This window comes from Limanda limanda, chromosome 8 (assembly GCF_963576545.1).
Source record: "Limanda limanda chromosome 8, fLimLim1.1, whole genome shotgun sequence".
In the NCBI taxonomy this organism is placed as follows: Eukaryota; Metazoa; Chordata; class Actinopteri; order Pleuronectiformes; family Pleuronectidae; genus Limanda; species Limanda limanda.
The window spans coordinates 3,963,905-3,991,628 of NC_083643.1; the positions used below are offsets into that span (position 1 = coordinate 3,963,905).

The window sequence follows — 27,724 nt, forward strand, 5'->3', positions numbered from 1 at the left end:
TCTTTCTGGCTCACACACACTTTTATACAAATACAAATGTATTATCTCACATTTAACAGTTTTTATTCCACGCGTTGATATGTTTTGCTGTCTTGTTTCAAATAATTTGATGTGCAGTTAGAAGCATTTAATGGGGACATATTTTATCTGAAGAGTTTAGCTTGGGAACATATGTAAACTCATATATGCCAAGATGAAGATATGTCAAATAGATATGTACAGTTAATATGAAAAGGAGTGTTCTCCAACCTTCTGACGCCCTCTGCTGGACAAACACTGAAACACAGAGGAGTGCAACAGTTGATATAAAAGGAATAACGTGTTCAGCATGTTCAACAAACTGCTTTTTGTTATTTTAAATCATTGTTTGATTAATATAATATATAGTTTGAGCCTAGTAATACTGTGTTGCCCCTTGGTTTCATTCATTTGAATCTCAAACACAAATCTGAGATGTGGGCGACAATTCAGATTCAGAACCAGAAGACAACTCAATATTTTATTTATTCAAAATGCAGAGAAATTAATAAGATGAGCTCCTAGATGGAGAGTTCAGTGAATTACTGCTGCTCACTCAAAAACACTATTGTTTTGATATTACTCTATAGAGAAGGTCATGACTTAAATTTTCTTTTAATATCATGAAATGTATGGTTTATATAGGCCAATTATATAAATATATATATATTATTTATATATATATATTTATATATATATGGAGCAAGGTGTTGGATTAGTATCAAAAATAAGTTCTATTTATCTTTTTATACCTGGTGACATGTGGAAAAGGCTCCACTGCAAATAATGGCTATTGTAAACCCTATTGTAAACCATCGATAAATATCACTTGCAGATGTTGAAGAGTATTTAATATATTTCTCATGTTTCATATTTGTGACCTTGACCCCTCAAACGACCGTGTGACGTTCCCACAGCTCAAATCTGAGAGTTGAAGTTATAACAAGAGGAGAAACACGGCTGTAGTTTCAGGAAAACTTCCGTTGTTCCCACACTTTTGTGACATATCCTGAAGACGACTTCTCACAATTATCAGTTCATTTCTGTTTGATATTAGAGTCTCTGACGCTGCTTTGTGTGAGTTAACACCATCACTTTCTTTGAGGGGATTTTTATAATTGCATTCAGTTTCTCTTCACTACCTTTAAGACAATAACACGTCTAAAATAATAAATCTCCTGAGAATCTGCTTCAAACCTTTCTCGTGTGATTATTAATAATCTTAATGGGGGAAAAAAGTAATTTACTTTTAAGCGGTGGATATTTGCTTAATTCTTTGTGGCCTGCGACGTTTCTTGGATTGTTTGTTGCTGCTTTATTTTAAAATATTTCCTGTTTGCACTAACAATGCTGCATCTGTTCATTCAAGGTTTGTCGTCTCTAATCCACAACAAAATAAAAGGAATCACACCAAATAAAAACAGGAGATCAGTCGTATGCTTATGGGTGTATTTTAATAAAAATAAGTCTGTCAAAATTAAACAGAATACAATATTTCTTCTTTAACATGTTTCCAGTACATAGGTTTTTTTTCAATTCTCATTTTTACTTTTTTTTTTTACGTCGTTTTAAAGGTTGTCAAAGTCATGCTAAGTAGAGGGTCACTCATCTCACAAGTGTTTTTTGTATTTTTTTGTCCTTTTACTTTTTCTAAAACTCAAAAGTCAAAATAAGAAAATTAAAATCATGATAGAAGTCAACTGTGCACAGCTCGTCCGCAAAGCCTGAAGCCGTTTGTTTCTGCGGCCTCCTCGGGGGGGGGGAGTCCACGAGGCTCCGGGGGTTCTCGAGGGGCCCGGTTCCAAAAACGGTTCACATCCCTCCGGTTCCGTAAAAACAATCACTGATCCCTTCAGTGGCTGTGCAGGGAGGAGAGGGAGGGCGCGTGGTAACAGTGTTGGGACGCAGCCCGGGCTCAAACACAAAGGACACCCGGGAGACTCGCTCCCTACAGGTATGAGGTTGTTCTCTCGTGTGTGTGTGTGTGTGAGTCTGTGTGTGTGTGTGTGTGTGTGTGTGTGTCCGTGTGTGTGTAACAGAAGTCCTTTACAGCTGTAGAAGCAGATGTAGCAGATGTCAAGTATAAACTGTGTGTATACTTGTTAGAATAATTCCTATTATCGCAGACGGTGTGACAAAAAAAACAGAAAAACACAACTGTCACACAACTTGTGCGTGTGACCTGCAGTTGACCTCACGCTGCAAACATACTGGACTTCAGTGATTCTCCACGTTTCTCTACCACAGAATTCAAAAGGTCTCACAAATGGAAATATACACCTCAGGGTCACAGCCGCCACGAGTCAGACAACATTCAGTCGTTTGCTATTTGGTAGAAAATAAAAGTCCTGCGTAAAACAATAAGATGGAAAATAAACATTTTTACGACAGATACAGCTAAGGAGTGGGGGGGGTGGGGGTTTAACAAAGGTTTTATAAAAAAAAAAAAAAAAAAAAAAAATCACATTTTTTTTACCAAAACCCGGTTAAAGATGTAAATTGAAGCGGTGGAGTCAGAGTTGTAACTTTACTATGAACCACAATCTATTCAGAAACACCAACCCAAGGAAGTTAATACACAATAATTCTAAAGGATCTTTTAAAAGAATAAATTCATTTAATTATAAAGTCTGACCTCACGGCCAGCCGGCTCCTGCTGGTCTGACCCTGTTCACCACAGACTGTAAATAAAGATGGAGGACATGAGAAGCCCCTGAAGGTGAAGCCAAAGTATCTCGACTGCAGTGAAGGTAATAAACTTCCCCTTCTCATTGTTAGCAGATGTGAAACGGGACAAAGTAAAAAGTCACGCCAGATCATTCTCTCCCAAAGATGATGTTTGTTTCTCTTCTTTACCAATGTTATAAAAACACGATCGACAGCTGAGGACAAGGAGTTATTAACTTGATCCCACAGTTTTCACTGCAGACTCCAAATCCCCAGTTTAAGATTTTGGTAAATTAGGAGGAAGTGTAAACGTGTAAACCATCTTTATTCACAGTCTAGGCTTTTTTAATTCTGCTTTAGGGTAATAAATCCAGGCTGACGAGATGTTGTGTTGTTTAGTCGAGAGGAGCTGGAGGTTAAAAAAGGGCTTTAAGAGAAATTAACATAATGAATCCATGTATTGGTTCAATGTATTTTGTTAATTTCTCTATTTAATAGTGAATCCTCTGAGAGTGAGGAGTGGTTCTCACAAGAGGCTTCAGCTGGGTTTTATGAACTTTAGGTTTCTGGTAGTTTTGTTACAGTGGCTCTTAAAACTCAAACCCTCTGTGACGACTTCTTTGTAAATCTCATAGCGGCCAGCAGCGAAACCTGAACAACACAATCATCCTCTCTCCCTTCGTCTTGTTATCGAACAGGGGGGGGGAAAACATTCTGGGGCAATCGTGTGGTTTTATGCTACATATTGTAAATAACGTTAGACTTGAACAGGTCTGGGATATTTGCTTCGTATTTGTATTTGTGTGATCACCTTGGTTGTCTCCTGGTGTCGGGACATGTTGGCTTCATGTCTGGATTCTAGTCGGAGGACGTGCAGACGCTTCATCCGTCTCAGTATCGATGTTTGAGATTGAAACTAAACAGACACTGTGCTTTAATTCTCACAAAGTCAGTGTGAAATTAAAATCCTTCCTGTTTTTTTTTTTGCTTCTTGTTCGGCTCTAATTGCGGCAGCACATGCACCGAGCGAGTCAGGCTGGGGATGATATTAAAGAGAAGACCCCCCGGGGGCGACTTGGATTCCACCCGCACACACACTGGGCTTGTTAGGCTTTGATTCTGATTTTCTTTACGCTGGCATCAAGGTGACCATGATAACAGCGTTAGGCTGGTTTCTGAGAGCAGGGGCTGGGGGTGCAGCCGAGGCCGAGCTCTACAAACTGTGGTCGTTACGGCAAAATCCACGGCCTCGACACCTCCAATAATCCAATTGAATCCCTGGTCGTCACCCCCCCCCCCCCCCCCCTGGTTACTGGCAGCGTTCGCCACAAAGCAATTATGTTTCCTACACAGGTGATGGTTTCAGGTTCGGTCGACTAATGAAACACAGCTCCAAATTCCTTATTTCTAACTTTTCCAAATGACTAGCTGCTCCCTTCTGCCTGTCGGTGTTAGTGTTTACTACTCGGCTGCAGCGGCCTTGACCTCCTCCAGCCAATCAGAGGTGTTTCTCCTGCTGAGGACTTGTTCCTCAGCCGGGTTTTAAAGACCTGAATCCTCTCGGTGGATATTACAGGGGAATAAAAAGCTGCGCTGCAGAGTCTGTCTGTCTTCTACATTTTTTATTAAAGATGATGTAATATACTTCAGGTTTTGTTATGGTGACCTACAGTCGTGGGGGGGGGTCACCGTGGTAACCAGCTGTGAGTATTGTGGACTGTGATATGGTGAACAACAACAACGTGAGTAAAATACTGATTGCAGGGAATCAAAAATCCCCCCTTTAAAACAGAAGAATAAAATAAGGGGGGTTTTACAATTTAGTCTTTGTCCAGGATGAGCACAACAAACGGACAAAACAAAAAGAACAAAAAAAAAAAGAAAGGCTAGATAAACAGAATAATAATTAATCATCTTTAAATAGTGTCACACATTTCTTTGTTTGATAATACTAAATTAAAAGGAAGCTTTCTTCTCTCTCTCCGTCACGTCCTCCTCTGCTCCTCGGTCGGTGCCTGCTGGTTCGGTCTGAAGGACAGCCAAACACACCAATCACACGCATGCTCTTTCCTCCGTCGCCATGACAACTACCTGCTGGACATGCCTTCTCTCAGTGCTACTTAACATTAACCTGCGGAGAGATGGGGGAAGGTCGGTGATGAATGGATGTAGCAAGGGTTAAAAACAGCTGGCATTTACATTTGTGGCGTCGATGTGATGTTTTGGGATTTCTACTTCCTCCTTTGAGATTATTGAACGATAAACATTTTACTGCCAGCCGATCAGAAAAGAAGATTCGTCCACATTCATACGTTTGAGTGCATGATTCACTCACCTGGACCGGGGCTAGTGCAAAAAGTTGTCTACTCTGGCGAAAGAGCAGGACCCAGACCGGACTCGGGCCATGAGCTGAACGCACTCCGTGGCCTGGCCCAGCGCTAACATCAGAGGAGGCTGCTTCGGCAGGTTCTGAGACTCTGGAGCAGGAAGGAACAATCAGACCGGAGCAGAACAGCCGAGTCACAACATGTCAGAAATGTTCTCACTATGGAGATTTGTTAAAAGAGAGTGATTTTTGGTTTTCTTTTTTCATGTGTTGTGTGTGAGCTGTTGTTTTGTGGATTGTTTAAAAACAATCAGAGAGATGAAAACAATGCAAAATCATTTTAGTGCTCTAATGTGTAATAAGAGAAAAACACAGGTTATAACTATATGATATTTAAAATCTCCAATATTCAAACTGTACATGTCAGGGGACACTGGCTGCAACGACAGGCTGAGAAAACTTCCATTTCTCTCTCTCTCCCACACACACACACAGCTTGCACTACAGGTGTAGTTTGAAGAAACATGCATTACGTGTGTGTGTGTGTGTGTGTGTGTGTACGTGTGTGTGTGTGTGTGTGTTCTTTACCCAGTATGGCGCTGTTGAGAGCAGAGCAGAGTGTTTCTCTCTGCGTGGGTTCTAGCTGCTGGCCGACGGGGCAGTTCCACGGGTCGGAGTACGCTAACAGACTGAACGCATCCTACACACACAGACAGACAGAGACCAGTGTGAGAACAACAACCACAGCACATACATCTTTACCTGAGATGCATCATCTGGTCCTGAAACTACTTTGTCAGGAAAAAAAAACACATTAATGTGGCACAAAAGCCCAGAAAGTAAATTTGCTCGTTGGACCAAATTACCCCTATAGGTCAAAAAGTGTTTGTATTTCTCTGCCAAAATATATTATAATAGAAATACCACCGGATGTTACCAGGTGTCACTAGAGAGTGCATTTTAAGAATCACATGACAAAGAACTGATGTTTAAGAGTGAACAAAAATCTGGTTTGGAGTCTTTCTGCCCCCTGGTGGTTAAACAGGACAACTTTCTGAAAATGTGGCCATTTACTATATGCTGCACTTTGTCTCTCACACAACCGTCAGAGGCAGTTTGGGTTCAGTCTCTTGCCCAAGGAAACTTTGGAATGAGGACTCGAGGAGCCGGGGATCAAACCACAGACATCCTGGTTCATGGATCAAGCCTGAGCCACATTGTGTTATGTTGTGATGGAGCTTTTGCAAGTATAGAGTTTGTGTAAAGATCATGATGGTTTAGAAGCAACAACAAGAGAAAAGACCCTCGGTGCAAACTTTATCATCTTACGACAGTTTCTATTAGTTCACTTCTATTGAGCAGCTGCTTATCTTGCTCTAAATTTCCCTAGGGATTAATAAAGTATCCATCTATCTATCTATCTATCTATCTATCTATCTATCTATCTATCTATCTATCTATCTATCTATCTATCTATCTATCTATCTATCTATCTATCTATCTATCTATCTATCTATCTATCTATCTATCTATCTATCTATCTATCTATCAGAGTCAGACAGCCAGGACTCCATCTGCTTTATTACGTCACTGCCTGGATCAAACATGGCTCCACTTCTTCCCGTGTGCAGAGAATTGTGTTGTTGCACAGCTGTTTGTCGGTCAGTCCCGTGTGCACGTGCAGATGGAAGTGTGTGTGTACCTGTAACATCTTCTTGTGCGTGGCGTTTTTGCCGTACTCGCGGCACAGCTGTTCGTTGAGTCCCTGCAGTTCCCGTCCAAACTGGATCATCCGCTCGGTGGCCGCCTGGTTCCCTCCACAAAGCTGTTTGCCATTAATACAACCCTCGTCTGCTGGCAACACACACACATACACACACACACAAACACGGAGAAACACACACACAGTTTAAATACACACATGCTGCCAAAAGCCGGACATAAGAGGTGTGAAGTAAAAACAGGTAAAAAGTGAGGACTAAAATAGAGAAGAATAAATAAAAAACAAGATAAAAAGATAAAGGGTTGTGTTAAGTTGTCTGTCTGTGTGTCAGTGTGTGTGTGTGTGTGTGTGTGTGTGTGTGTGTGTACCTGTGACCCCATTGCCGATGCTGTTGTCGTCTGGCTGAAGGATCTCTTCATGTTTGTATGTCCCGTTCATGATCCGTGCGGAGGAGCCTTCAACGACCCCGTTGGTGTAGTGCTCTGCTTCTATCTCCATCTCACTGTCACTACACACACACACAGAAACACACACGTTGGTCTTTTGAATACTTTGTATCAGTCATACGTGAGCAAATGCAAAATATACTACATCAAAACGAAATGCAGCTGTTCCTGCTGCGGCCTGGCAGGAGGTCTCACCTGGTTTCCTGGGTGCTGTTGGCGCTGTGTGGCTTGGTGGAATCGGAGGAGTTGGACTCAGAGTAGTTGACTGAGGAAGGGGAGGAGGAGGTGGATGAGGATGCAGAAGAAGACGCGCTGGGATATTTGACACTGCTGCTACCTGTGCCGCCGTGGCTCTTTGACTTACTGGGAGGAGTAACCCCGTTACTGCAGGTAGGGCTTTCTCCTGCTGGGCGGGGGGGGGGGGGGGGGGGGAGGAGGGTGGTGACATGCGGAGAGGAAACAACAAAAAAAACACGTATCTTGTTTGGCTGTTGTTCGGTATTTGGTCAACGTGTGTGTGCTTTGTGCTGCGCGCGTACCTCCGGGCTGCAGGTGTGTGTTGCCGGCTCCGTGCCGGGGGCTGAGGCTCGGGGAGCCGGGGTAACTGTCCTGGGACTTCGGGGAGCGAATGGTCAAGCAGCGAACTTCACTGTCGGTGCCGTTCACCATCTCCACAAACTGACGACACCTGAGGAGCACAACACACACTCCGGTGACACGCTTCTCGATACGCAAACTCCCACGGGTGCGGGTGGAGAATCGGTGGCTGGATTTACAGGTGACGTGACACATGCCGCTCGTTGACTCACTTCAACATGAATAGTAAGTTGGGGTTGTGCTCTAACAGGCCGGGGTAAAGTTGCTGAGTGGCTTCTATGGCTTCGCCCACGCGTCCGGCGAGCACCAGCTTTTGTATTCCTGTAAGACGAAAGACACAAGATGCTGTTTGTGGAATATCGATCACAAGGAAGCATGCTTTTGAAAAGGTTCACATCTGATAGAGGCCAGTGCATCATTCACAGAGGCCACAGGTCACCAGGGTCAAACCACTCCCACAGCCTCTACTGTAAGTCTGCAGGGAGACTGTCCCGTCTTCATCGGAGCTGGTTAACAGACAGAATTCACCAACAACACAGAACTTTCCTTTAAGCTGCTCAATGATTTCACAGAGAGTTTGTGACGTGAGCGAGTTAGCGGTGGTTTGGTTGGTTCACTCACTCTGTCTGTTCTTTATAGACGTCTGGTCCTCTTGTATCAGGGTCTCTGTGGCTCTGGCGAAGGCTGTGGCGGTGGCACAGTACCCATGGTGCACCAGGTAGCTGGACACCATACTATGGACGATACATGACAAACGTTTCTGTGGCTATCCCATCTGGCCATTTGACTTAATGCAACCAGCTTTACAAAGTATATTTAGTTTGGGACCCAGTGTTTTGGATCTTGATCTTAAATAACAGGGACTTTAAGACAGGATATCGACTATTCTTGATCCGTCTTTTGCTTGAAAATAAACCCTTAGGAAGTACTACATCATTAGACTTCCTTTACAAGGTAAGAAGGTAAGATAATGTTATAGATCTGTGGGGCACTACGCTGTCCCTCCCCCTGGACCAAGTTTAGTAGTAGCTCACTTATAAGTGAGCTTCACTTGTCGACTTCCCACATTCTATTTCAGTTATTCCTCATAATTTCTGGTAATTTCCCTTCAAGTCATATAAGCTTATTATTCTGCAAATCAACTCAGCCACTATTACATGTAAAATATAAACTTATTCCTCACATAACCCTGAAGTCTCTAGATTTTAATCCTGAACAGTGAAATCCTATTGTAATTTTATAAAATAAACTCCTTTCAAACTGTTTCAAATACGCTTGACCCACAAAACATTTTCACATCTTCGAGATTTAACTATTCTGTTACAATATGACTCAAAGCAGAGTATGTATTTGTTAGTATTTGTGTGTATATGTGTGTATGTGTGTGTCTCGGGGGAGTTGTGGGAACTAGCTTTGTGTCTTACTTCTGCAGGACGGCCTGCCACTCGCCCAGCCTCTCTCCGATGGGGAAGCGAGCGATCATGCCGTGGATCTTGGCTCGCCATTCGCTCATGTAGTCGTCGATGTCAAACACAAACGGCTGCTGGCCAAAGTTAGCGTCTACGATCTCGCCCGGTGTCTGGAGGCCCACCGTGGGGTACAGGTTGGGCTTTAAGACAAGACAATAATTCAGTTTAGAGCAGAGAGGGTCTGTATTGTTTATAAAACTGCATTGTTTCGTCAATTATTGTAATATGCTGCACCAGAGATTAGTTCTTATATTTATAGACCTGTATCAGACAGATTATGACAGAATGACATTGCATAAAGTGCAATTGTATAAAAAGGCTGATTTGGATTTGCTATAATATGCACTCAATGTGTAGGAAACTGTCCGGCATGTGATGTTTTAAGGTAAATGTTTATTTTGTCAAAGCATTTTCTCTAAACCAAACAAGGAGGTATTCAAATTGCTCAATTACAAGATGTTATCCAAACAAAAGCAAATGCAGACACAGCAATAAATCAGTATTTTCATGGACTGTGGCTGAATCTGAAGTGAAATCAGTAATTAATACGTATGGATACTTACAGGGAGGTCTGTGAAGGCTACACCTAGAAAATAAGAGGACAAACAGTTCAAGTTTAAATGTAACGTGTATCTGAAAGCTCCAAGCTCAGTCAACAAAGTAAAAACATATGTAATAACATCATAATTACAAATGTATTATTTACACAAACACACATCAGGAGTACCAACCTAAACTGATGCCATTTTTGGTGTAAAAGCAAGTGTTATTGATGAGGTTAACGCAGCAGCCAATCACGTCGCCCGTGGTGAAGGTGGGGCCGTAGGGTTGGCCGGTCCCGGAGGAGCAGAAGGAGTGGCCGTCGTCTCCGTGGTAACCGTACGAGTGCTTGTCCCATCCTAAAACAGCACAGGGATTAGGATTAATGTTTTATTTTATACTTGACCTCTTGTGGGAAAAATGTGTCGTCAGAGTCGAGCCAGCAGCAGCGGCGGAGGGGTGGGGGGGGCGGGGGGGAGGGATAAGTATGCATGTTGTTTCACAGCAGTCGGATCCTGCACACGGCAAGTACATAAACGGTTTCTGATTTCACCAGAGCGTCTGAGGTGAAGTGGCTCGATCGAGGTCACTCTCCACCACGGCCTCGGCTGCAGGAGACGGTTACTCATTGACTTCTGCTGCTCACTTTTTCCCATCTGACGACCGCTGCCTCCGAGGCGTCGTCTCACGAGAATATCACACACAGGTCCTGACTGTTTGGCCCTGTGGTGCAGTGCCGTGAATGACCAACAGGGGGACCGTGTCTGTCTGTGTCGAGAAACTGGTGAGTCACTGCAGGAGCAGCAGCACAGGAGGCTGAACCAGGACACAGGATGTCAGGGTTTTGCTCATTAAACGACTTTGGATTTAGTTCCTGCTGCTACTGACGCACATGTTTGTGACACTTGTTTAGTCCTTTTTTTTCTTCTGGTTGTCATTTCTAAATTGGGTTGTTTGCAAGTTTTTGCAAATAAAGAGGGACACATAAGAGATTTGTACTTGTGGTTTTCTTTCTGTGGAGTGTAAAAATGTCTCTTTCGTGTCAGCCTTTAAAAACAGCCTATTGGCCCAGTTCATATAATATATTACACTTAATTTGCTGGTGTATCCTAGGGCAATGGTTCCCTTTTGACCTGAGACTATTTTAGATGAAGCAGTAGGTTCGTGAGCCTCAAAGATTAAACTCTCAGTGTCGACACGAGTGTAAGTTTCTGCGTCTTACAGTAGAAAGTCCCCAAATACATTTACTGAAGTACAGTACTTAAAAAAAACTGAGGAGCTTTGTACTGTACTCAGTTACTTTCTACTTGTAATCCACAGGCATTTATTTGATAGGTTTAGTTACAAGTTACTTAGCAAATTCGGATTAAAAAAATTATGAAGGGGAAATTTACAAGCTACCGATATATAAGTATGCATTTCTACATTCATTTGGCACTTCTTAAAGTTTAGTGACTGTAGAAACTATCAAGACACTGCATTAAAAGATCTGCAGGACCCAGTCTGAAAATAAGGTTGTTGTTTCTGAGCCTTTCAAAGATGATGAGCTGAAGTGAGAATTCCAGTGATGTGCTGCACACTTTACATTATTTTCAACTGATTAAATCTTAAACAAGCGCAGACAAAGACAGAGAAAGTCTGTGCACACGGGGGCAAGAGGTGAAGATATGAACATGCAGCACCGGGAGCTTTGAGTCTGACCTCAAATAACCTTGATATATTTATCTACCTCCCTTAAAAGAGGCTGTAAAGAAATCCCTGCAGGGTCACATGTGCCTGGTGTTCTGCCCATCCAACAGGAATACGTTGACACCAATCCTGAGCCGACTCTGGACGGATTCCCTCCCCAGAGCTAAAACACACCATCCGGAATGGCATTTCAGTAAAGAGCAACCGTCAAAAAGAAACTTGATTTATGTTGCTTCAGTCTATTGAATCCAAACCGGCTGCTTCACGTCGAGTAAATCCGATAAATTGACATAAAGACCCCGTATCATTGTGATTTGTGTATGAAAAAAAAAAACAAGAGACACGACAACAAGCCAACAGCTTCTGAGATCTAAAGCAGGAGTCTTTTACACCAAGAGCAGGAAACGCCCACATCTGCCAACATCAGAGCTTCACATTCAGTCATGTGGACAGACAGTCTGCGGAGCCTCAAGTTCTACACTCATCCAGTTCTGCAGGAATTCCTTCTCCGGAACTGACCGAGGTGAAAAGGACCCGAACCCGCCAGCACTCGGCCTGGGCTTCGGCCTCGCTCTCTCACTGTCTCTCCTCAATCAGAGCTCGGCTGCCCTTGCCAAAAAGCAAAGCGGGGTTAGTGAAAGTAGGTCGTGGGTGAGCCGAGATATTAGATGTGTAGTTGTATAAGTCTAGCATGGACAAAAAGCATTAACTTAAGCCAAACGTGTGGATTTGTAACAGTGTTTGTATTATTTCAAGCAGTGCTTCTTTTAACTGGAGTGCATCCATGTCTCTCTGTGCATTCATTTGTGTACATGTGCATATACACTTCTGTGTTTGTGTGTGTGGGTGAGTGTGTGTCGAGGTATTAGATTAATCTGCTGACAGGGATATTGCCTCTAAAGCCAGGCTCACTGCTCCAACATGCTAATGAAATGGGCAGGCCTCCACAGCAGGATCACACACAGAGGTCGGCAGTGGAGAACATTGTACTATTAAAGACACACACACACACACACTAGATATTATAATGTTATATATTAGAGCCTGACCACTATGGATTGTTGGGGTCCAATGCTGATGCTTGTAAGAAATGTCAGTTATCGAAATATCAGCCAATATATACATTTTCTTCTAAATTTAACAATTATTACCAAAATGCTATTAAACCCTCATGCCTAAGAAATATAATTCAATGCATTTATATTATAAATAACTTTAAATCAAAAGAAAACACAAATACAAGGGCTCACAAGCACATAAGCTTTAAGCAAATGACCATTAAAGTGTGCACCAACACACACTGATGCACGGATGAGTGGCGACAAACACCAGAGATGCAATCATTGAGTCCAGAAGACACACACAGATAAACCCACAGAGTTGACAACAAACAAACACACACACACACACACACTGCCACACAAACACACTAAGTCAGTCAGAGTTAAGGCAATCAACAGTAATCTGTCTACCAGGGCCACACACCATCTGCAGTGGAATCCTAGCAACAGGAAATATTTTCATAAGTAAACGTGGGAGCAGGTTTGAAAAACACGTCCGTCCACGCTGCGCTGTTCCACGCTGTTCCACCCTTTGTGTGACATTTGACACGTGTGAATCAAGAAGAGAGCGGAAAGAATGATCTTTGTGTGTGTGTGTGTGTGTGTGTGTGTGTGTGTATCTAGAGTCTGCTGAACTGGCTGGCCCAGTGTCCACAGCATTCCACAAACCTCGGGCAGCGGACAGATCTTGACTCGTCAATAAGCAGGTCAAATGGCCCCAGACAGGCCTGGAAAGCCCACAGTGTGATTGGTCAGAGCAGAGCTGTGGTCCGATTGGTTGGGAGAGCCTCGGGGATTTAGTGAGGCCCTCGGCTGCTATATGGCAGCTACGCTTCCACTGATGTCATCCAAGATTCCAGAACCATTCACAGATGTGTGTGTGTTTCTGTGAGAGTGTGTACGCGCCTTCATTTTTGGTGAAAGGCTTTAATGTTCTGTTAATATTTTAATCTCTATTTGTGCATAATATATAGTTGAATCGTAATCCATTCTTTTTGTTTTCAGTGGAGTGAAAAGCTAAGTTTGTCCTAAACCAGATCTGAGGTCAACGTCATCCGACACGGATCCATACGACTGTTCAGTGACACGTCCTGACATGTTCTCTCTGCAGCGTCACACAGCCCAGAACAAACGCACAAACCAAACCCAGCAGTGACACGTGTCCTCGTCATCTTGTTCCACTTTCATCCCCAAATCTCACACATGTTGGCACATTGCCAGCTACTTTAACCTATCCACACAATCTACGTCTTACCTCTATGCTTCAATCATGATATCTGCCTTCATATCTTGCCTCTACATAATTAATACATACAGATAAACTATCATCCATCCACATCATCACTCCAGCTTCAAAATACACCCACCAGCCAAATGAAGACTATAAATCAGAGATACTTTCCACCACTTTCCAGTGCTTATAGGCTGTGATGTTAACCCTAACCCTAACTCATTCACAGCATTGTGAATGGCTGATTGTAATCTGAGCCAATGGGGTCAGAGGGCGAAACATGTGGGCCAATAAGTAATTAGAAATGTTTAGGGTCATGGTTTTGGCCGTCCCCTCCAGAGCTGCCTGATTGTAGTGTGCAGACTTTCCTGTGTGAAACCAAAATTGAACAAAAGAAGAGAGCGCTGCAGGACGTTTTTTCGCCTCCGCCTGCCAAAGCACTGTCCTGTCGGGCTAAGTGGCTGAAAGTCTGGCTCCACACCAGCAGGCTGATGCTATTGCTGGATGTTGGCGTGATGAAGAAGTCCCCATACACTCTGTGTTTATGTTGTCTGACCTTGGGGATCCTTGTTTTTCCAACCCCATCTCACCGATTGCTCCAAACACAGACTCTTATTCTATCATCTGCGCATCTATTCTCACATCCTTAGATAAACATCAGTATTGATCTATCAAACTAATGGTTATCTATCCTTTTCTTGTATCTTATGGAGATATCGATCACATGTTACTCACCAGGCAGTCTGTTCATGTTGACTCCCTGGGCGGACAGGCCAATGCCCATGTACCTAGAAACACAAGAAGAACAAAAACTTAAGTTTACACATTACAGACAAACAAAATATTTAAATATCTACAAACATTAAGGGTATCAGCACTTCTGGTTCTTACAGTAATATAGATGTTTTGGTATTTTTCGGGGTAACAACTAGTAACACAACTTTGAGAATACAACAGGAAAGAGAAAGACGCCATTTGCTCAATTGGAAATGTCATCAATATTGCCAGTGGAACCTGTCTAGGCATAGACTCAGCTCACTGTCATTGCGCAGATGCAAGCAGTAAATCTGTGGTGTGGGTTGAATTATTTGCAAGTTCTCTGCTTTTTCATCAATTGTTAAATAGAACGGAAGAGGACGGAAGGACACTGGTGTCACAGCAGCCGAGGATGTAGACTGGAAGATGCTTTGAGTTCAACATTACTACCATGCCTAGCTCCACCACCATGGCTACAGGTGTGTTTTTCACATAGAAGTCCCCCAAGTGATGAAAGAGATAGAACTAATGCTCAAACAATAGAAAAGACAGAGGTTCCTGTTCTGGTTGATTCATTGATTGATTGATTAGTTGGCTCCCGATTAGTTTGCTGATTGAAAGGTAGTTAAGTAGATGCCTGACAAACCTTTGACCAGTTCTTGAAAATTAAACCTATGCTTTAAAAGGCTACCTTAAATTATCCTGTCTTCCTTACCCCAGATTATAAGGTTCACTGGGATGCTCATTGGACACGTCTGACTCATAAACCTGGCTTTTGCTTAAAGGCACATACCAACGTGGCTGATACACACAAGGTGATGATAATAATAGCAACAGCAATTTTTTTTTTCCTCACCTGCCAACAGCTGCAAGTTTGTTCATTCCATTAATTTACGTACTGATCCGTCCCTGTGGTATGGGCCATGCTACTCAAACTAAAAGACATCTCAAAGCAATAATATTTGAATATAAAATATAATATTCACATGGGTAATATATGGAATCCATGTTCCTGTTGGTCTGGAACAAGTATCAGCTCTAAGAGGTGGAAACAAACCTTCACTTTGTGGAAATGTGTGCAGTTCAACCACAGATAAATATGAATTAGAGAAAATAGCTCAACTTTTTGACTATAACACGGTCAAAATAGTAATTGCTATTATCATCTATTTAAAGTATCCCCTTCTTTATGCAACCTTACCAGACTTTTTGTTTATTTTGGTTGGGTGCCATCAGAACATCTTGTCCACATATTAGACCACTCCTTTATGTTGTGTGTAACCAGCACAGTGAGTGTGCAGAGGCGGGACAATGGTACTTATACTGTGTTTAAATAACCATAAGAGAACGTAATGCATACTGAGAATAGGTGCTAATGTTACCAGGCAAGGCTAACTAGGTTTCACAACAGAAGACGAGCTCAGAGAAGCCTACCCCATTTGGGAAGAAGAAGTCCACGTGTCTCTGTTGACATGTTAGCTTGCCTCCCACACACTGAACCATGGCAACTAACAGAACTAAATAAAGTGACACCCAGCGTGTCAAGATGCTGATGTTATAGTTTCTTAGCGCAGCGGTTCCCCGGTCTTGTTTCCAAACTGTGTTGCTGATTCCACAGCTTGAATCTGCTTGAGGCTACATGTAGCTAGAAGCTACCCGGAGCTAGCTCCCCCCAGCTTCCACACACAGTCAGCAGGGACTCCCGACACTAACTACTACTATCCAGTGTTTGCTTCTAACCTGACGGTATTATAGAAACAGTGTCATGATAGAAGTGGAATTAAGTCGTGACGGCGGGTTCTTGCACTGTTACCACCGCAGTTAGCATGGTGGCTAGCCTAGCCCGGTAGCCTAGCCTGCTAGCGCCTTTTTGAAAGCTCGTTATAACCGTCTGTGACCGTGCACACATGCCCTCAGTGCTCTAACGAGCCACCGTCAGCCGGACAACTCCGCTGGCTTAACACACACGTCACATTAATCGTAGAATCATAGTTGTGTTCGTGTTTGTTGCTACATGTAAACAGGAAGTTAGAGGTCCGGAAATACGGAAATGACGTCATACGGAAATGATGTAGTTCGCGGACCAATCACAGCCAAGAGCGGTCCGTCGGGTCTCCAACATGAAGACGGATAGTTAGAAAAATCAGACGTGTACGAAAAGCTGTCCGAAGCATTCGGAGAGGACGTTTCACGACGGATAGGGTGGTCTTATCTGTCCGTAATAGAAAAAACGGAGAGGCATAAATTGGCCTTAAGTTGTGGTTTCCTCAAATATATCCAAAAAACAGTTTGTCTTTTTCTGAAAGATTTGAACAATGCAATGCACACAACCCGGAAGGGATTTTATAACGTCAGACCCTAATTTCAACAGCACAACACAGAAATACACATACATTCCCTGTTACAGTGGAATGTCATGCTGGCATTCCCGAACATACGTGATGTATGTAGGTATTATACATAAAAACTTAAATATAAGTTCAACTGCTGGTCGGTTGACCCACACAGCTTCTGTCTGGTGTTTAAACTGAAGCTCAGTTGATTTAAACTGAAGCTCAGTTGATTTACAGGACTTTTCTATTTACAGTTTAGCAGCTACACAGACACAGACACTCCCTCATTGTAGATGTCTTTTACACCACTGCTTTTTTCCGAGCCGCTGAACTGGAACTAGGGAGTGTTAATGGTGTATTATGTTACCTGACACTTTTATTGGGAAGGATGGAGGAGAGTTCTGGTTCCAATACAAAAGAACAGGTCAAAAAGCAAGGCTGGAAACCGAGACTGTAAACACCTGGCAAAGAAACGTCAGTGCCACTGGTACTGATGAAGTACCAGTCCATCCCAGAAGGTGGTTGAGATCAGGGGTAGAAATCAGGCTGACTTATACTGTGTGGTTTTATATGAAAGGGACAACCTAACTATATTTATTTTCAACACTGTTAATATTTGACTTTTCTAGACCGCATGTTTGTGACATTTGGAGGCTGTAGTCCGGACAACTGTCCACAAACTCCTTAGAAATGGATCTAGGTCCATCCAGTACACATGCTGGACCATCCGTGAGTCTGACTCAGCTGTGAGTCCTGACAGTTCACCCCTTGCTTTCAAACTGGACAATTTACTTTGGAGTCAAAGTTGCATTACAACAACTCTTAGAAGTGAACTGCTACCATGCACATACATTTTATACCCCAACGTTGAAATCAGTGTTAAAATACTGTCTGTTTAATCCAAGGCTAGAATCAAATACAGCACGTGCACAGAAGCTCGTCCGGGGTTCTGTCTGCTTACCCATCTCGACCTTTGCTGACAATCTTGACTTCAAAGTAGTAGATCCCACAGGCAGCAGGGATTGGGTGTGTGGCTCGCACTGATGCTGCGTCTTTGTGGTTCTTTCCGTGACCTATAACAGAGGACAAACAAGGTGATGAAATATTTATCCTATACACCATTTTATGTCAGCATTAAGGCTCCTGTACAGCTGCGTAGCATCAACAAAGCGTCTTTATATAGCCACAAAGTGCACTGTGAAGGTCTGTGGGGCCTTTCCGTTCCGTTTGAAGAAGCTTAGTCAACGTGTCAGTGATATTCTCAAATGTGAGATTACAACAGGATAATGTTCAGAGAATTCACTGCAAGTGAGTGGGCTTGTTAATGATGCTTCCAACGCACGACAGAGGTGAAACAACAACTACAACAAAAGAATACAAATATCTCTCAGGATGACAAAGAGGCGCTGTGCATGTACAGGGTGTCGAAGATGAAGTTAACTTTAAAAGACAACGAGAATCCAGCTTTTGGAGATAATAACCAGCACTAAAACATGTGATTCCTGCAGTGGGAGTTATACATCATATCCTGCCTCCTGAATGTTCTAACATGCACTCGGTCCTCACATTAATGTTCTGGTCATTTTCCTGTTGTTATGAACACATCTGACCCAGAAATCCTCCCACTGGATTGTTCATAAATGAAGTTCATATTGTGCAGAGAACGTTCAAACCTAATTTACCCAGTGTTTGGTTGGTGGCTCAGCTTAGTGATCAACTGAAAAAACACAATTTTTTCATTATAATTTGTTCCTACATTTGTATTCGTCTATGATGGAAACAACCGGGTGTTTCACATCTTTGTTGTGTAACTAGACTTAACAGCAATTCAACAGGTCTAACTTGAAGAGGCTCATCCTCAAAGGGGAGAAGTGGAACATTAAAAAAAAAAAAAAGTAAGCTCCACGAGTATCAAGTTCTTTCACAAAAACTGAAGTTTAAATTGTTCTGTTTTCGTACATGGGCATTGATGCATGTTCTACTTTTACAAAACCTCAAGAGTCATAAGTCCATACCAACGTAGGGCTATAAAACACAGCCTTCCAGCTGACCACAGCCTAACTGCCTCCAGCATAACCCATAGCATTGCACTAAGCCAGGGGTCACTTGTCAATCGTGTGACTTTGCTATGCTGGGGCCGTGACTTTACTCATCTGCTGCACTTTCATCCGCTTTTATTTCTTAAACCCTACATTTCCCTGAGGCTGTGTTTCGATGAACAAGTTCCTCTTTGTCATCCTGGATTTTCAAGGGCTTCTTATCAATCCACATATCTCGGATAATAATAATATCAGACCCTTTGACTTTATATGCTGAGACCTACAATGACATTTCATGATCGGTCAGGCACAGATTACGCTCATGATGAAGCAGAACAGATTTCCTTCCAACAATCAATACTTTTGTTCATGTGAATTCTCTATAATAAGATATAGAAGTGGCCTAGATGTTTGTGCGTGACCAGTTAGTGGTGAAGATGTAAACAACCGGGTCAATGGGCTCACGTATTGTGTCTGGACCGACTCCATTCAAGCCCAACGCTCATTTCACTCTGTCATTCTATATTCCGATGGCTGCTTATGCAATCCCTCGGGCCCTGGGAGAGATGACAGAGCTCAGCAGTGTGTTGTATAACTGAATCCAGCCTCGACAGTAAGCATGTGCATCCCTATCTGTTTCATGCAATCACGCCATCGAGTTCACCTGTCGTGATACATAACAAGTCATTGTGCGCAGTGTTTGTGTGTGTGTGTGTGTGTGTTGAAATGTAGATGTGCTGAAACCTTAAGCGAAGCAGCTGGCTGACAGCAGACACCTTAAAGCTCTTGCTGTGTGTGTGTGCGTGTCACTAATATACAGCCGGCCGAGATCAAGACATACAATAATGATATGCTGCAGCTTTTTTATGTAACATTTATGCTCACTGTTATTCCCAAATCATAAACTCATGATTAAACCATTTATGGAATATGGTTTTTGTCAGGTATTTATAATTACGACACTAATATTTTATAGCATATAAGTATATACGAGTATTACAAGGCATTATTAACACATAATATACTGATGCACTCGGTTGAGCATGCCTGTGATTTCTGTGTGATTATCCGGTCCAATGGTTGCAGCCACGTTCATGCCGTCTATTTTTAGCCACTCCTTGTAAAAAAAACAAGTCGTCAGTAGGCCAACAGGTCTCTTTACAACTGCACAGTCGGGTAAGAGAAACAACCCCCCCACCACCTTCATAAGTGACACTCCTACATAAAGAGTACGTGGTCATTAATTGTTTACGTGTAAGGTCACTAAATGAGAGAGACAAGACGCTTCTCTGAGAAACAGCGACTGCACATTTCAGCTGTTGTGCGACATCAAATCCACCAGAGGTCAAGGACCAAAGGTCACTCTCCTGTTCTTCTTACCCCATGGCACAGTCAGACACTAATTGCTTAGAAGGAAAACAGCAACGCTCCCCACCCCCCCCCACACACCAGGTTCTATCATCAGCTGTGAGCAGGGGGAAGTGCAAAATCTATTAGCTTAATAACAGCAAAAGCCATAACAGCCCATGTCTGAATAATATCACAAATTACAAATAAGAGGAGAAGGGGATCCCAGAAGAATTAGGGCATAGAAGTGTGGTGGAATCAAGTTAAGTATGGTGAGGAAAATCCTTCAGATGCTTCCAGTGGTGAGAACTATGACATCATCATTGTTTCACCAGTATCACCATCATTCAAATATTGTTTTAACACTATAGTGGCGCCCATTCAGAGACTTGAGCACCTGTTTATTCAAAGTTTGGTGAAGTTCGACTTAATACGCAGAACCCTGAAGTGGCCCTGGTGTAGTGTATCATGGCTCACATGGTTATCTCGTTATTGCCACGGGTCTTTTTCACAGAAGACATTTCAACATGTAATATTAGGAAAAGCACAGGTGTGACTGATGTAAAGATATCTCTGTTCAGTTCACGTGTCCCAGTCGGACATGGCCGTGTCACAAAAGAGCCAGTATGAAAAACACCAGGACCCTGAGAATGAAGCAGCTAAATGGAACTCAGTGCTTTTCCAACAATGACAAGATGAAATGTTGAAAAAGGCCTGTTTAGTTTATAAATACAAGTGTTGCTCCTCAGGCAAAAAGTCAAGTAGTGAAAACAATTAAGAAAATTAACCCCCAACTCAGCGATACTGTTGTCAGACAAGATCTCTGTTATTTCCTGGTGTCACCTTTCACATATGAGGAAGGCAGCAGGAGATGGTTCGGGTCAGATGCTTTCACAACAACAGGACCGTTTCCGTGACATTCAGACGAGGGATGGCGCCTGCTTTCAGATTGCAGGAGGAAGGACATGAAATATGAATTTGACTACCAAGGCTCTTGCAACTTGTTTGACAATTTCCACATCATCGGTCCACATCGCCTACAGATGAACCTTGTATTTCCAAGATGACATCTTTGTCTGTGTCCTCTACATGTACGCCACCTCTTCTTCAGGCGATATTTGTACTTTTTCAGTCCTAACATTCTTTGCATGTTAGGAAATTCCTCAACACGCCCACTGTGAATTTTCCAGAAATAGACTGTATTCTCACACGGCCTCACTCTGACATTTCACTCAGGTGCTGGCTGGAAAAGTTCTGTCCGGAGCAACTGATTCAAACATTTGGGTTCTAACTTAGAGCCACTTGAGGAAAATTCTGGAAAAGGTCTGGACTTTAGTGCTGAAAGCATCTTATCTTAAATACAACACACTATCTCCTGAGCCACAACTGCCTTATCTTTTAGTATTACATAGAATTTCGTTGCCTAGCATGGGACAGCCCCGTTTGAACCACAGCAGAGGTTTGACAAACTATTTCAACAGAAGATACTCATGTGGATCTGTATCAGAACTCACTATGACCTATATCAGAGGTCTTAACTGTTACCTTAAATAAACTTTCTACAGACTCTGTGTAATCCTGCTAACATAGACAAACAGCAACGATTACATAACCTCCTTGGTGGAGGTATTGATGGTATGAGCTGTGAGAATAGTTTGGAACATCCGTTAGGTATGATTGATAACTATTTACTGTTGCTAAAACTAGTGGTAAATCTTTAAGAAACAATTGTGTGAAAATGAGCAGCATCATAGAACCAGTTTATACAAATCAATCAATCTACACAAGCTTCAGTGACTTTGTGTAATGCAGCCACAAATCATGTCGAAACAGTTCTTGGTGAGGTATAGCTTCAATGAGCATGTAACTTAGATTTCTAACCTAAAGCAGCACTTGAATGTAACTTTCTGTATCAGCATAATCTTTATTGTTTCCTGCTCATAATCATAGCAGAGTGTTTAGTGGATTTAGCTCTGGGACAATGGACCACTGGGGCAGTTACTATGAGCAATCAGGTCCTTGTATAACTGGACCAGAAGCTTTGTCTTCATCCTTGGAAAGTTGTCAAATGTTCTCAATAGATGGACGGAGGTTGTGCTTTGTCATCTGTTCAGTTTGTGGATTTCAAGGACAGAAGTTTAAGACAGAGCCATGGATTGGAGGATGTCCAGTCCTCTCTGGTGACCGGATGATTGCTCGTCATTTTTTTCGCTGATGACGTAGTTCTGTTCGCTTTGTCTGGCTGTGGCTTACGTCACTTTTTGGACGCCTTAGAACTACAGCTGCACGAAAGGAAAACACCATGCCATGTGCGATACCTTTGTTGAATGTTGCAATGACAATAGGATTTGCGATAGACGAACAAATGCTTAAGTACACGCACTAACCGAATCGAGAACGACCCGCCATCTCCTCCAGCTCTCCATATATTGTCTTAGTTGACAAATTCTGTTGTTTTTATCCAGTCTGAGTTTACACACACGTCTGATGACACTGTTTCTGTGTGTGTCTGTGTGTCTGCCTGGCAGCGAGAGAGGAACGGGCTGATGAATGTGCGCGCTGCTCTGAAGACAGATTTAATTCATTTCAGAAAATTATGTGATGGTCAGTGTTGTCATTTCAAACCAATAAACATTCAAACTGTACTAAGTGAGCTGAGTCTGTGTGTGTGTGCGTGAGAGAGCAGCGGAGTTAGTGTGTGTACCCCATTACCTTTCCCTCTGGTTCTTGGGCTATAATAAATAAGCTAGGGAATTATTTTATAGTAATCAACAACTTATAGATATCAGCTTGGCCCGGGACAAGCGGGATCACTAGCAGTTTCCACTGTACTAGAATCTTGTAGGAAAGCGGAGGTGGTAATTTAACGGAGGCGTATCGCAATTCTCTATGCAGGAAAAACTCTGGAGAGGCCCGTCAATGATCTGGATATGTTTGATTTATTATGTGGGGCAGGAGGGCTCCATCTGATTGGCCAAATATATATATATTGACATGCAGAGCGTGAATTCACGGCACATGGAGCACCCTCCATCGCAGTTCAAGCAGTCTTCTGCAATACGTATATCATTCACGATGACGGTAAATATTAGATATATTGTGCAGCCCTACTTAGAAACTAATGGTTCACGTCAGAGGAAGTTAAATCATCATCCACGTATATATCAGCACTGGCAGCTGATATAGATAAGTATGGTTAATTTAGAGGGACTGGTAAGGGGATTTTGGCAAGTGGTTTATAAAACATAATGGATGGAAGGATGCTTTATAAATACATCTACTGCAACTTCATGTAACTCTATCTCTATATATAGATAGAGATAGATGAGGACATATATAAATAGACGGGATCCAAGGTGAATTCAGAAAGTTATTAATCACCTTAGTCATCCTCGAGTTCGATCAAAAGATGCAGTGGATACCAGCTGCTTTACGACAGCTCAAACAACACTATAGGATCTGCTACAGCACATTAGGTATATATAGATGTTTTATTCCCCATCCATCAATCAGCTGTATCTGTTTTTCTATTCAAGGACCATTAAGGTCTATTACAAGAACAACAATATCATCAGAATCAAGTAAAGAAATCATTCACTGACTAGAATTCATGAGTTTAAGTAAAGAAAACATAACTTAAGTGATGAATTCATTGACTGAGTCAGTTAGTTTATGTGCGTTTCCTCATGCGTATGCTGCTGTAGATTAATCTGTGTCTGTAAAGGACTTGGCAGATACTGTTTGGCCTTGAACGGAGAAAATTGGCACACTGGTCAAAATAGCATCTAAACCACAAGGGTGAAGGAACCGAGCGGGGCTGCAACAACCAGAAGGAGGAAAATTATCCCTCACAATAGACCTACTTATATTGTCATCCCAGAACAATCGTGCAATAATCAGTGATCTTCTCACAGACATGAAAGACAAAGTGACGTCGAGTCACCAACACCTGAAATGACTCGAGAAGCACTTGGGCCCATTCCTGGTTTGTGCCCGAGTCTAAAGTGTGACACGTACATGGGCATCTCCAGGCCGAAGGCAAGGAGTCCAATAGAAACGACTGAAGTGTTATCATTACATTAAGAGAAATCAGAAGGGCACCCACAACATGTGCATCCTATAATCCCTTGAAATAGAATCTAATCTAATCAAATGTGATGACTAGTTATATGAGCAGCAGACACCCGATCAGTTTTGCCTTCAATCATCTGAAGGGTTGTATCAGGCCATCTGCCTGTCAGTCAAATAACAGGCCTTCCCTTTCTATTCACCACCAGAAGTCACCAACACCTGAAATGACTTGTCCTGACTCGAGAAGCACATGGGCCAATTCATGGTTTGTGCCCGAGTCTAAAGTGTGACACGTCTATGGGCATCTCCAGGCCGAAGGCAGGGATCCCAATAGAAATGACTGAAGTGTTATCATTACATTGAGAGAAATCAGAAGGGCACCCCCAACATGTGCATCCTATAATCCCTTGAAATAGAATCTAATCTAATCAAATGTGATGACTAGTTATATGAGCAGCAGGCACCTGATCAGTTTTGCCTTCAATCATCTGAAGGGTTGTATCAGGCCATCTGCCTGTCAGTCAAATAACAGGCCTTCCCTTTCTATTCACCACCAGAAGTCACCAACACCTGAAATGACTTGTCCTGACTCGAGAAGCACTTGGGCCCATTCATGGTTTGTGCCCGAGTCTAAAGTGTGACACGTACATGGGCATCTCCAGGCCGAAGGCAGGGATCCCAATAGAAACGACTGAAGTGTTATCATAACATAAAGAGAAATCAGAAGGGCACCCACAACATGTGCATCCTATAATCCCTTTAAATAGAATCTAATCTAATCAAATGTGATAACTAGTTATATGAGCAGCAGACACCCGATCAGTTTTGCCTTCAATCATCTGAAGGCTTTACCACCACATATTCTTATATATTTATATATGTTTATATTTTTGTTGTTTTATATATATATATTTTATTGCACTATCCACTCCAGCAGCACAAGAACACTTCCCTACTGGACACGGACACTATCACATCATTGCATCCCATTCCTGTATCTGTAAATATGTTCTCCGTATGTGATTTTAGTATGTATGTCAGTGAGGTGTTTAAGTGTTAACTGTATAAGCTACTGGATGATCTGAATTTCCCTCGGGATTAATAAAGTATCTATCTATCTATCTATCTATCTTTTATCAGGCCATCTGCCTGTCAGTCAATTAACAGGCCTTCCCTTGCTATTCACAACCAGCAGGACCCCTTCTACATATGTGCAGAGAAACTCCCTGAAAAATGGGCAACACAGCCTCGTCCTCTGCATGTTCTTCTAAAGTAAACAGCCAATGTCTCTGAGTAGATTGTATCTCCATGGCCTGAGATGTAGGACTAGCTGGCCTGCTACTGAGAGGGGGGGGTGGGGTAGCTGCCCTGACGTGTCGCCTGACGAGAAATAACAGAGCAGGCACAGGGCTGAGAAGTGTCCACACAGATGTCACCTCGTTTGGATTTCAGGAAGAGAGAACACACAATAATCCCTCTGGAGGTTTATCACAGGATCCGTACATTTGGCCTAATATAATGCGCAGAGGCCTCCTGCTCCTCTTCCTCCTCCTCTTCCTCGCTGCTGGATCCTTGGACATGACACTGTTGTTGTGCTCAGGCAACATGCGGATCAACATGGAAGCTGTAACCGGTTCTCACCAGACTAGAGAATATAAGATTCCAGTTGCAGGAGTTCCAGAAGAAACACTGCAACTGGAATCACACGACACACACACACACACACAGCCGTTGTGCTCCTATTCCGACGCCAGTTGTGTGTCTGTCGAAAAAACCGCTGCAACTACTGCACAGTCGACGGCTCACAAGTTGTGGGTCCATTTTGTGTTCCAGCTTATCACACACACCGCTGTCAACACAACACCAGAGGCACAAGGAGGGCAGCTAGCTTAGCTAACAGCTAGCATGTTAGCCACAGGGAAGCTAGCTTACTGTACCACAGAGCTAGCTTCCCTGTTAGCTTGTTTATTGCATTCCACTAGTTAGCTTATTAGCAACAAAAAAAACAAAACAACACGTCAGTTAGTGGTGGTTGGGTTAGCCTTGGGGGGGGGGGGGGGGGCGTCAGGGGCTCGGTCAGTTAACAGCAAACAACATAACGTCATTAACGGTAAATAAACAAGCCGCAGGAGGGGGGTGGGGGGTGAAGGTGAATATAATTTGTGGTGACAATAAATCAACACAATAAATTAACACAATAAGAGAGTATGGAGGATTTGGGGGGGGGGCATTCCTTCGCTCCATGGTGAGACAAAGCAGGGTAACAGGACCGGAGAAGCAGCTCAGACTAGATTTACCAGGACTGCACACACACACATATACACGCACTCAACATAATCGCATAACGTGTGTGTGTGTGTGTGTCTGTGTATGATGAGACCCCCCCCCCCTTCACCAGCACAGAGGCCGATTCCAGAGCCCCTGACCCGGCTCACCTTTGTAGTGGACCCGCAGGTTGTTCTGTGACAGGCCGATGTAGCTGTACTTGTCCTTCGGGCTCCAGGAGCGAGGCAGCGGGGTCTCTTCCTCGTTCACCGCCGGGTAGAGCCGCTTCAGCCGCTCCGTCAGCTCCTCGTCCTGGTAGTTGAAGGCCGGGTCCCCTAACGGCAGGCTTCCCGCTGCCAGCTCTGCCATGGTCGGCCCCTCTGGTTCTGGTTTAGCGCCGGTCGTTGTCCGTCCGTGTCCCGGTGTCGGTGCTGTGGAGCTGCGGGCTGAGAGTGAGAGGGACCGAGGGGAGAGAAGAGCAGCGGTGTGACATCCCCGGATAAGCAGCAGAATGCACTGTAGGCTGAAGCGGTGCACTCTGGGTACTGTAGTCCAGCCACCCACTCCCTTCTACGCTAACGTCCCCGGAAATGACTACAAAGCTCCGCTGCTGTGACCCGCCCAGCTCCGGGCCTTTCACCGGGCAGCTGGGAAATGTAGTTTTTTTGTTGATAGTCGTTGAATTTATAGACACTTTTTTTTAAACGAAGATTATATAATTTAACAGTCAATCTTTAATTGAGTGCATGCATGAAAGGAGGTGGAGCTTAAGTGGATTTGCTAGAAACTTGATAATGAATGTGTAAAGTTACTATTTTCATTATTTGCATAAGGAAAACAAAGTGTTTCACAATCTGCCTTTTCTAAAGACAGCTCGACCCAAATCACTTTAGCATGTAGCATGTTTTTTCTTATCTTCCCTCCCATCACGTCAACATTACGTTCTTATGCTGAAGTTGTAGTTTTGTGTGATGTTTATTTTTAAACCATATTAAGTATTGTATTACTTATTTATCATATAGTATATTGCTGGCACGAATCAACCTTAATGGCTTACCTTTCGGGTTGAAGAGCAGCTCTTTCCAGTGGTTGGACAAACGTCTATTTCCTGTAGTTAAACAGAAAGAGTTATTATACAATTGTAAA

General features: G+C 43.0%; 1 protein-coding gene across 5 annotated transcripts; it reads right to left on the bottom strand.

The window, feature by feature from the left end:
• Positions 1-4,292: 4,292 nt before the first annotated feature.
• On the bottom strand, positions 4,293-27,095 carry ranbp10 (RAN binding protein 10). Of its 5 annotated transcripts, none has more exons than XM_061076274.1 (16): positions 26,749-27,026; positions 17,818-17,929; positions 14,503-14,555; positions 9,978-10,145; positions 9,810-9,832; positions 9,202-9,386; positions 8,399-8,511; positions 7,990-8,098; positions 7,720-7,868; positions 7,545-7,583; positions 7,376-7,445; positions 7,103-7,242; positions 6,714-6,865; positions 5,600-5,711; positions 5,021-5,162; positions 4,293-4,816 (listed from the first exon to the last, which is right to left on the bottom strand). In XM_061076274.1, exons 1-15 carry the CDS (start codon positions 26,945-26,947, stop codon positions 5,032-5,034), a joined length of 1,755 nt encoding a protein of 584 aa, XP_060932257.1. In that variant the 5' UTR covers positions 26,948-27,026; the 3' UTR covers positions 4,293-4,816; positions 5,021-5,031. The 5 variants fall into 5 exon arrangements, with proteins under 5 accessions (XP_060932257.1, XP_060932256.1, XP_060932258.1 ...); XM_061076273.1 differs by having other exon boundaries at positions 7,545-7,586; XM_061076275.1 differs by having other exon boundaries at positions 6,714-6,862; positions 7,376-7,586; positions 26,749-27,095.
• Positions 27,096-27,724: the final 629 nt, after the last annotated feature.

Excerpts from the sequence above, each read along its gene's own strand:
- ranbp10 (XM_061076271.1), bottom strand. The coding sequence starts at position 26,947 with ATGGCAGAGCTGGCAGCGGGAAGCCTGCCGTTAGGGGACCCGGCCTTC. Across the intron at positions 9,387-9,809 it reads TAGCCTTCACAGACCTCCCT|CCCAACCTGTACCCCACGGT; the intron begins GTAAGTATCCAT and ends CTTGTCTTAAAG. Across the intron at positions 7,243-7,375 it reads AACAGCACCCAGGAAACCAG|TGACAGTGAGATGGAGATAG; the intron begins GTGAGACCTCCT and ends GTGTGTGTGTAG.